Consider the following 11,171-nt stretch of genomic DNA (forward strand, 5'->3'; position numbering starts at 1 on the left):
CCGCAGACACTGTGAGATGAAAAACAGAATAGAATGACGAGTAGATGAAAGATTTAATAACTGCAATTCTTTCAAGGGACCTTATAGACTCATATTGGAATTTATAGACCTTATCCCCTAGACAGACTTACGGCTTAAGCCGAGAAACGGCTTTAGTCTGATCATTGTTAGTGGATAGAGTAATGGCTCTATGACTGTGAGGTCTCGGGTTCAAAGGTAAACAGCAGCAGAAAAAGAGTTCTTATGCCGTATCGGCTTTGAATTCGTCCAGTGAATGAATGAATAGTAATGTCAGTGGTGCATATTGGCAAAAAAGTGAACCGCCTAAACAATAGAAATTGGTACAAGAACGAGTTTCGGCATGAAAGTGGTACTTCAGTCGATACAAATATTCACTGTCACTGATCCCAAACAAACACCGAGAGCTGTGATAGGGAGCAGCTGCCCGTATTGGAGGATAAGATAGAATAGGAGTGGGACCCAATTGTGGCCTGGATGCATCGGTAATCCGAAAAAGAGAACTGGCGCTTGGCAAAATCTTATCTTATCTTAAGTCATCTCTCGGATTAAGCCGTATGTGTATCCAGCACATTAGGATTGTCCGTTAGGATTGTTTAAAATTTTTTAATTTATTTTTTTTAACGTCTTTAATTTGTAGATTGAAAATAAGGTCCTTTTGTTTTTTTTTTTAAATATTTATGATATATGAAACATTAGTCTTCTTTTTGTCATAATTGAAAATCTTAAACTTTAACACTACCCGTTACGAGCAGGTAGGCTGTAATTAAGGCCTGAATTAACCCCTATCTTTCAAGCCTTACCGTTAAGCATGCCCCATACATAATACTCCTTACTATATAGAAAACGATTCTGTATACTGGGTTCTCTGACATTCGGCTAATTGGGACCGACAATGATGGATAAAGACCCATGCGAAAAGGGAAACTTTTTAAGTTTCTCGTGTGTTTGACAGCTGTCATCCGAATATCGAAGAGCTCTATGTATTGCGTTCGTAACGCAGAACACCGGAACTGAAAAACAGTGCTACCACTCGTGTAACTGACAACTTGACAAATTTTCTATCCATTTAATGTTACTATTTCTTCAATATCCGGAAATAAAAGCAAGAGGTACATGATCGTATGTCTTACACGATAAAATTAATAGTACATTTTAAGTTAAGAAAAAATGGACTGAGAGACTTTTAGGGTGAAAAAGGAACACTTAATGACACATTAAGAATTTTTATTGACATACTTATTGACACTTTCAATATTATTTTGGGATAAGAAACTTGAACTGGAAAAGATAGATTATAGAAAAAACGTGTGCTAGAAAGGATATACGCTAGTGGTGTAAATAGATCAGTAGGAGAGACTGAGTGGGCAGTAGCAAGTATGGTATAATAGTAAAGACTTAAGAGGACGAGACCTATATACATAAATGCGTAGATATTATAAGGATCCTTGTACAGTGAAGAAGTGGACAACATAGTCCAAGGTATAAAAATAAAAATCAATTTGAGCACTACCTCATGCTCACCACTGTCCCAGTGTCCCTTAAAATTACTGTAGGTCTTTATTGTTTTCTGAACCATATGAAGAACAGTTCGAGCAATTTCTTATGCGTGTCAACTATGTTTCGGGCAGTCTTTCTGGCAGTGTCCATGTCTGTCACCTTTGAACGCCAGTGTTCGCAGTGTTCATCACGAAAGAGACAATGTCTGCTTGCCACATTCACAGTTAAGATTTAAGATTGTTCAGACATTAATATTTACGGTATGAACTAATTTATCAGTCATTTAATTATGTCGAAAAATTTAGTTCCTAATTAATAACTACCGATCAGTTCTTACCATAATGGCCTTAAGTAATATGCTTGGGCATTAAGACCTTAGCGTTAAGACCCTTTCAGGATTTTAAGATTTAAACTCCAAAGACTGATCTATGAATTGAAGAGCTCGTCTAAAATTTCTTAAAATCCGCTCTTGATTCAACTCTGTCTGAGACCGACCAGAAATGATAACCTGTTGGATGTCTCTTCTTCATCTGTTGCTCTTCCACTTGTTCCCTTTACCTCACCAACCACGTCTTGGTCTTTTTTTATTGTCTCCACGCCGCAATATTGACTTGTTCGACAACCACAAGTGCCCAATGTAAAAAAAATATCCAAGCGGTGAGCTTAAAAAAAAGTGATGGGAAACCCTTTTTCCGTCTGCACGAGATGAGAAATTCAATTTGTGACCAGTCCCAAAGCCAGGGAAGAAATAATGGTGATATGGGGAGAGAGAAACCCGTATATCCAATAAAAAAGGAAAAAAAATATAACGTAAAATTCCGGAAATATTACATTATGCACGAATAAATTAATAAATTACAGTGGACTTTACTCCTTTACCACCAAGATATCACCCTTTGCATTTCACCACACGCCGAAGTCGCCAAAATTTAATTGTTCAGTTTTTCTCCAGTGAGAATTGTGCCTCAAAACCCTAATTTACAGGTCACAGTAACATGCGATAGCTTGGACAATGTTGCTGTTGGGAAGGAAACACGCAAACACCAAAACTTGAGAGACTTTCTCAAATTGCAACAAAAACCGCAAGTTTTTCTGCACCCAACTGATCATTGATGTGGATAATTAATTAATAAATAATGACTCAGTCATACACAAATCTCATTATGGCATTTAAAAGCCATTCATTGTCTCATTGACATACTCCAAGAAGTTCTTTTACAGTTTTAACAAGATATTTAGCACTCTCACACCAAATGCAAAATTTGGTGAATGAGAAAGGTGTATTTCGAGATCATTCACAAAAAAAAAATACACAAAACTTCATAACCACGCTGAAAGTGCAATAAAAACCAACAATCACTGTCTTTTGGACTTCAAATGAAATGTTTTTTAATCGTATACAATAAAGTCTTGGGTATTTTATCAGATTGATTTTGAAGGTGTAATGTTGCGCAAAATTGGCAAAAATGAGAGACTAAAAACGTAAATGATTTTGGGTCAGTTTTGAAGAGAAAGGGAAACGTGGGATTTGTTCAGTGAGGATGAGAAATATCTTCAAAACTTCCCTTCGTTTTGTCACTATATAGAAAACAGGCATTCTACAGTATTTGGTGTGCTCCCTTTGAGAAAACAGATCCCACAAACATGCCATACGTTCAGTCCTTTTTTTTTGTGAGAAAATTGAAGGTTCAATTCACGCAGGAATGATCGTCACACCGACTCTCAACACAATAGCTATCTTTTGAGGAATGAAGCTCATGTCAGTCTGTTACAAGAAAATGTATCTTTTTGAATCACGTCTTTAAAAATATTTGTGAAATAATTACACTTTAGAATGTTTATAATTATTAAGAAAAGTGTTTTAATTAACAATTTTTCAACAAACATGGATTACTCAAATTCCAGAAATAGAACGGATTCACCTCTTTTCGCCACCTTTAGCACTACTCTTCGCGACTTTTGAACTGCTCAAAACAATGAAACGTTGTAGATTGATGAAGAAAGGTTTAGCCTAATTTCCGAGGTTCTCAAAATCCTAAATAGCAACCAATTTAATGTGTTCTTCTGATTCAAATTGATTAATTTCCCTTAATAATCCATTTCTAAGTCAAAATTTTTCAAAAATTTTCGACTGATAGGAAATTAGAGCCTTAGGTCTGAAGCCCGTATAAGGTTCCTAATAATTAGATTAGGCTAAACTTTAACACAGTGTTTCTCACACTTCAGATCATGAATAAATGGCTAAATACCTGTCCTGTATGGGAATTCTGTAACGATATGACAATGTCATATAACAAATTTGAGAATAGGACAACATTAAAGCCCAATGAGCATCGAATGGCCATTTTAAGGAACTCTATGAAACTCTTAGTAACTGATATGAATCTGATTTTCGATGAATTGTTCCGAATTTACCACATAAAAATTTCTAAATTTATCATATGACATTGTCATATTATTACAGGATTCCCCTCCTGGATGTCCGCCTGTTCATTTGACCGTTTGAATTTAGTTTTTTTTATCATTATTTGACCCCCACTGTAAATGGTTAAAGTGCAATAATTGACTGGCCCCGCCGGCCCCTATCTACAGTGTCGCTGAGATTGCTTACATAGAAAAAAAAATTTAAAATTATGTAGGAGTCAGTTCTTTCACAATAATCCTAATTTGAATTACTACTGGGGACTTACGAAATGCTCGTAAATTGAACAACCCACTAACAGGTTCGTAAAAGTTTGTACTTTTTCACATTATTCGTAACTTGATCATTTGACAAAAATTTTTTTCAAATATTTGTTCATAAATGTTCGTAAAAAACATAGAAATATGTTCGTAAAATTTTGTTAATTGCTCGTACAGTTTTGACAGAGAGACAAAAATGTACGAACAAATGTTTGTAAAAGAACAAAAAAGTTTGTCAAGTGTGCATATGTATTACGAACAATGTTTGTTAAAAGGTAGGGGAAAGTACTCTCCCTTCGAACGTCCATGCCTTCTTATAATGTGAATTTTCTTTTATTTTTCACAATAGATTTACACATTTTTATTAAATATTCACATTACTCGAAGGCATGAACGTTCGAAGGGAGAATACTTTCCCCTAGAAACTTTTATGATTTTTTGTGTTATTATTAAAATTATTCTTTCTTCTACTCAGATATAATAGTTAACATCGGAAGAATTGGAGGAATACCAAACTAATAGTCCAAGCCCTTTGGATCATATATCTGACAAAGTTCTATGTAGTCGCAGTTCTTCCAGTGTCCGCTAGAGAATTTGTATTTTTTTTTTTTTCAATTTAAAAGACTGAATTTTTCCAAAGTTTTCGACCCTTGGTGTGGGTCTTCTTCCGTGGACTGAGAAACTGATTTTTTTAAGAAAGTTTTTTAGACAATTTTCCATACACTCCTACTTACTCAACTAAAGCCGTTTTACAATTTGAAATTTTGTTTTTCGTCTACCTATCAGTACACTTTGCTAAAGTAAAGATTTTTACCAAGCTGTCCTATACTGAGGGCTTAGAAATATCGATTTTAGAGGTCCTTTAAATAAATTTCCTTAATCTAATCTTTTACTGCTAAATTTTGCAGGCTAAATATTTTGGACAATTACCTTCCTGAGTCTATTTGGGCTCTAACATTAAGTCCAAAGAAGATTAAAGCACCTTAAAGTCTGTGAGCGTTTGTTTTCAGTCTTAAATTAAACTTTGGACTAATTGTTGGTTCCGAAAATTTTAAAAAGCTTCATAATTCAAAAGGTTTATTTAATGTGAAGCAAAGAAAACTGTAAGAGAAATTTAATCGTACAGTTTTTTTCTTGCTCACCGTTTATCGAATTTTCATTTTATTTCTTCAATTTTCTCATATTATTTTCACCTATTGCCATCGAGTATGAGATAAGGTAATACGGTAATACGGTAATTGAAAATTTGCGTAAGAATTGCAATGAAAATGCGTAAATTAACGAAATACGGTAAACATTTTACTGTCAATGTGATTCTGCCCTTAAACCCTATTTAAACAACCAAGGGTATCCGAAATTTTTCTAGCATGAAATGCTTGAAATCCCAAGCGCAGTTTACTCTGTACTTGATTCATCGGGTCATACGATCGGACTAGGGGAAGTCTTTCAGGTTTCATACATTCTCTGGCTTCAAAAAATTCATATTTTTTCCATATTCTTTTAATAAAGATCTATTTTTTCAGGAAATGTGTGACTAGATATTAAAATATACCATAAATAGGTCAAAGTCATTAAAGCAATATGAAGAAATATGAAGTGTTTGAAGGTAGAGTATGTGCGAAGCCTGAAAGATTTTCCGTAACTAACAAACTTATCCCTGTATAAAAAAAATTAATAAATGATTCTTAAGAAATCTCGCTTGCTTCATATCAGAGCGTTTAAGTTTATCCACTGAAAGTTACTTCGCGAAATTGTTATTATTTATTATTATTATAACATTTATGTAATTTCACTTATTTTCCAAATAATGTCCAGCGCACAATAACATTTGTTTTGTAAACATGTTTTTGGCATTTTAATGAGAATGAGTGAGATCTAGATCTAGTCATCTCGCTCTCTCATAGGAAATTTTGAAAACATGTGTACAAAAAAAAGTTACTGTGCCCTGAGCATTAGTGTTACGCCCAACGCACAATAACTTTTGTTTGTAAATATGTTGTCAAAATTGCCTATGAGAGTGAGCGAGATGACTAGATTCAGGTTTCATTCACTTTAATTAAAATTTCAAAAACATATTTACAAACAAAAGTTATTGTGCGTTGAGCGTAACACTAATGCTCAGGGCACAGTAACTTTTGTTTGTAAACATGTTTTCAAAATTTCCTATGAGAGAGGACGAGATGACTAGATCTAGATCTCACTCACTCTCATTAAAATGTCAAAAACATGTTTACTAAACAAAAGTTATTGTGGTGTTCGGCATAAATATTCTTTTAGAGTACTTGAGTTGCAATTTATTTTGAAAACAATAAATGTTTATTGTATTTTTATTGAAATTATATTCTGAAAAAAGTTTTGTTATGCAGACAGATGCATCTAGTTAAAATTTTGTCAAAAGGATATTGTTTACCAATTTGACAAAACTTTTCTTGTTAATTTGGCAAAACTTATCTATCAGAGTGGGAAATACCGCACCGAAAACTGGTTTTATTTCTAAACTACTTAGACTTAGACTATGATGACCATTTTTTCAGTGGACAAGCATCCCTATGGTATCTATGAGCTCATACAACTCTCTTCCTCTGAAGTCAAAAAGCCATTTAAAAAATCGTAGTGTTCGGTGCTACCCCGTGTTCGATGGTGCCTCGGTTTCCCCTACATCGTCCATTTGGTATAAGAGGGGCACAAGCACGACTCTTGCTACAAGTAAGCTTAGATAGTAAGACAGACCGGGGTAATTAATCAGGGGTACTATTAGGCAGTGATGTATTGTAGGTTTTCTTATAAAGAATATTGAGAAAACTGCTCTTTATTCAGAGTAACTAACCCCCTTCTTAATCATAGAAATATTTGTCAGCGTAAATCGGTTTTTAGACCAGAGGTTTATCTCAGTTCCCGAAGGTCTCAAAATCTTAAATATCGAGCAAATTTATTGCTTTTTGAGAACTTATTAGCTTGTTTATCTTTAATAATCCAATCCTGAATTATATTTTTCAATAAACTGTGATTGATAAGATATTAGCGTAGTTAAGCCATATGGCTAAGCCTTAGGGCTCAAACCTGGGGTGGAATGATAACTTTGCGATACTATCGAATCAATAGTATCGATAAATCTGTATCTGTTAGTGTTAGATTATCTATATATCGACTTTTTATGGATTGTTGCACCATTTAATGTGACATTCCTAAAAGAATGTGACTGTTGTTTAATATCAATTTTAGCTATAAGACACCATCGTTTAAATTTTTCAGAATCGACAGTCGATATTATCGAAAATAAGTTATCATGTTATCCCTGTATAATTTAAGCAAATTTTTCAAAAATTATAAGCAAAAAAGAATTACATCTACTGGGCTAATTATGCCCCTGTCTAATCTATATAAATCATATAAATATATAAAAGTCATATAAATTTAAAAAAAAAACTATAAGAAAATAAAATAGATATTTTTATGGAAAAAGATGTCAATGTCTAGAGTCAGAATTTTCTTAATAGCTCTGTAATTCTTTTGTTTGAAAACATTAAATAGAGACAGACCTTTAATAAACAATAAATTAGAGCCGTAAGATCTAAACAGACATAAAAATTGATTTATAACATAAGACTTGATTTATAATTAATAACATGCATTTCATCTCATTGTAAAATCTATTAGCATTGGTGTTAAGTACGCTGTAACTAAAACATTTTAAGTAAATAAAATTTCGCAAACTTACCGTAATTAAGACGGTCGTTAATAATATCCGTAATAAACTGTGGACACTCTGTTTCCACGGCGTAACAGAATTCTTTGAACTTATGGAATCCCTTCCTGGCAATTGCCTCAATTACCCCATCACACTTCCTGTCCACATTCACTTCAGCATTGATCACTTCTTCGTCCACAACATTGAGGACACCCTTCTTGACCAGCACGGGCACCAATTGACTCTCCTCGAGCTCCCTGAGGAGTCCCAGTCTGTGGCGCTGCAATAGCCCCCTGACTTCCTCACACTCCTCAGCGGACATTTCCATCGGAAGGCACTATACACTGCCCTCAGGAAATGGTCTTGTGCACATTTCACTGATTCCCAGACACTTTCCACCAAATTTTCCAATCGGACATTCACTGAAACACTTTGGGAAATAATTTTGCACAATCACTGGGTGAAATAGCACGGATAATTCCGGGGAAAATGACAATTTTTCAGAGGACAAAAGCGTCTCAGAAAGAATAAACAAATGGGAGAGTAAACAAACAAACCATACCCCTCTGAATGCAAACATAAACTGAAGAACGACGCTCTCCGAATCGAAACGGTTTCCACGGAGATTGTTTTGATTGGAGTAGGGGGAAAATACACTTCCCCTCAAAATTGACTGTCGCGCGACAGTCAATTCAACATAACCTCGAAAATATTCATTTGTTTTAGAATGCTCAACTGAAAATTTTGTGCCCATCGAGCCGGAAAGAGATTTATCTTTGGAAAGTGCAGTGTATGTGTCCGATACCCAGGTAATATTCTTAATATATTTTTTTACGATAAGAATAGATCAAATTTAAGTAGAAAGTTATCATATATTTGCAGAAGAATAAAATTACAGAACATTTTACTTCCGGATTCTCTCTCTCCGTTCTTCATCCATTTTCTTCGCCAATTCCCATACATCTGCATACAGTTTCTTCTTTCCGAGAGATTTTCCTACAAGCCTGGAGAGAGTCAGGAGGTTGTGAAGCTCCTCGGGAGTCGCGTTGAAGGCCTTTCTGACTGCTACAAGATCTTCTTGGATTGTGGATTGCATATTTCCATCAAGATCGAACTGAGCAGCTTTCTGAACAGATAGAAAACTTCTAATAGCTTTGGATTTCGTTCGGATGAATTGATGGGCTGCCTTGAAAGTCTCCTCGATGTGTTCTTGTGTTTTGGGATCAGGCTTCAGTGGTAACATGATGTCACTGGGAAGAAGGCTCTTACCCTCGCTGAGAATGAGAACTGCGACATCGGATTCATACTCCAGGCGATAGAACTGAAAATCAGCTTCGACAGATTGATTTCTTATCAAGTGACCAAGGCTCTTCACAGCCTCAATCCCGCCTGATTGTAGCTGTCCAGGTTCCAGACACGTCTCATCGATAACCAAGTTGGTCCTTGGAGCCAGCTGTAGGAGTCCGGAAGTTAATTTTCCAGTTTTATAGTCCTTCTTGGGCATGAATTGACGATCATTGAGATTCTCCAGAGTCATTTCGAGCCGATAACTCACTGGGAGCACCGCCTCGAGGATCCCATAGAGAGATTTAGAGTATCCTGAAGAGATTCCCGGAATATTTGTGAGATTGAGGCACATTTTTCCCAATATCTCCATTCCCACGCGGCTCTGGATGCTAGAAATGAGATGGGCCAGCAAATATCTCCCTGCTAACTCATCTCCGAAGAGACACTGCGTCAGCATCATCAGAATATCCCGAGAGATATCCTGAAAATCCTCTCCTTCGATAGCTCTGACGAAGGGATTTACTTGCTGGACTTCACGCGTGGAGATTGCATGCAATCTGGGAATGAGTGATGGTGGAGGATTCCTCACAATATGCTCTTCTTGATTCATCATATCCGCAACTTCTTCGGTACTTCCATCGAGACCAGGATCCACCGATAGGAAGCCCACAACATCCAAAATCGTATTGAGACGGAATTTATCAAAATTCTTGTAGATTTTCACTAAACAGGCTTGACTTGGACGGTCCGGGAGTGGAGAATTCACTAGGTACTCACATGACAGATGGGTGGACACTGCTTCAGCTGCTTTAGAATCGTCTTCCAGCTTCTGGCGTTTCAATGAAGCATCTTCCTGATCTTCAGGGCGTTTCCCTGGATTGACGGTCAACTTTTCCACTTCTGGCAGCTTTGATGACTCTTGTTTGGACTCATCTGCCCATTCATTAATACCAGGGATTGTCACTAAGAATAGAGATCGTCTCTCACCGTGCTTGTTGCTGTCACATGTAATATCGACCTCCTCATCATCCTGAAACCAAACTGTTCGAATCCTCTCGATTTGATTGAATTTTTGATCGTATTACCTGATTATACTGCAAGAAATCCGCAAATCGCCCATCCTGAATCCTATGACCATCTTTGGTTTTCACCTCATACTCTTCCAGGAAGAATTCTGGGTCCAGCATGTCTTGAATCATTCCCCGGAATCTCACGAGACTACCATTCTCTGGCAGTTTTGAGTGTTTCAGCAGAGGAATTTTATCCCAGGTTTCAGAATTATTCAGAAGGGCCAAGTATTCATTCTCCTTGGACAGGAAATCACGAACTGAGGGAAGATTTTCAAGATTCACTGGCATTTTTTGATCCAAGAGAAAACACGATATCACACTAAATTAAGGTTATGTACTGACAGTCAAGCCAATTTTCCCGCCTAAAAAAATGCCGGCAAGTAGGCAAAACAGTTCCCGCGCATTTAAAATATTGATCTGGCAACCCAAGAATTGGAGAACTAAATTTGAAAATTGTAACGATTTTATTATTTAATTAATTCAATACGAAATTTAGAACATTCTTAGGATAAATACTAAGAATATCTCATACTGAATTAATTAAAAAATCATCTACAACAATGGCATATTCATAAATAATTCAGTTTGTATATTAGCATACACGTGAAAGCACCACTAAAAATGGTCAAAACAAAGGTCAATTTAAGAAGCCAATTAATCAAAATTCTTTTTAATATTCCCTAATATCCTTGACACAATAATCTTCAGAATTACACACCTGGATTCACGAAGAAATGTCTGTATAGCGCAAAAAGCCATGTATTTTGGATATTTATGGACTTTTCACCCCTAAAATGACTATCATTCTAACTTTTTATGGAGAAAAATCACTCAGGTGGTGCAAAAATCCAACCTGTGCGCTCTTTCACGCACCCACGAAGCCGGAAAAATGTCATGAAGCCGCGAAAATGCAAAATTTCAGCATG

The 11,171-nt window shown here is 35.9% G+C and overlaps 2 protein-coding genes across 4 annotated transcripts in view; both read right to left on the reverse strand.

Moving 5' to 3' along the window:
- Nucleotides 1-8,475, reverse strand: part of LOC129805059 (tight junction protein ZO-1) — a 115,859-nt gene extending 107,384 nt beyond the window's left edge. For all 3 annotated transcript variants that reach the window (XM_055852873.1, XM_055852874.1, XM_055852872.1), the window contains exon 1: nt 7,919-8,475. In XM_055852873.1, coding sequence (XP_055708848.1) covers nt 7,919-8,216 — 298 coding nt within the window. In that variant the 5' untranslated portion in view covers nt 8,217-8,475. The remainder of the gene's footprint in view (nt 1-7,918) is intronic.
- Nucleotides 8,476-8,740: 265 nt separating this feature from the next.
- Nucleotides 8,741-10,597, reverse strand: LOC129801137 (mini-chromosome maintenance complex-binding protein). The gene is made up of 2 exons (XM_055845901.1): nt 10,261-10,597; nt 8,741-10,205 (listed from the first exon to the last, which is right to left on the reverse strand). The coding sequence occupies exons 1-2, from the start codon at nt 10,531-10,533 to the stop codon at nt 8,793-8,795; spliced, it is 1,686 nt and encodes a 561-aa protein (XP_055701876.1). The 5' UTR covers nt 10,534-10,597; the 3' UTR covers nt 8,741-8,792.
- Nucleotides 10,598-11,171: the final 574 nt, after the last annotated feature.

Source organism: Phlebotomus papatasi, chromosome 2 (genome assembly GCF_024763615.1).
Source record: "Phlebotomus papatasi isolate M1 chromosome 2, Ppap_2.1, whole genome shotgun sequence".
Lineage (NCBI taxonomy): Eukaryota > Metazoa > Arthropoda > Insecta > Diptera > Psychodidae > Phlebotomus > Phlebotomus papatasi.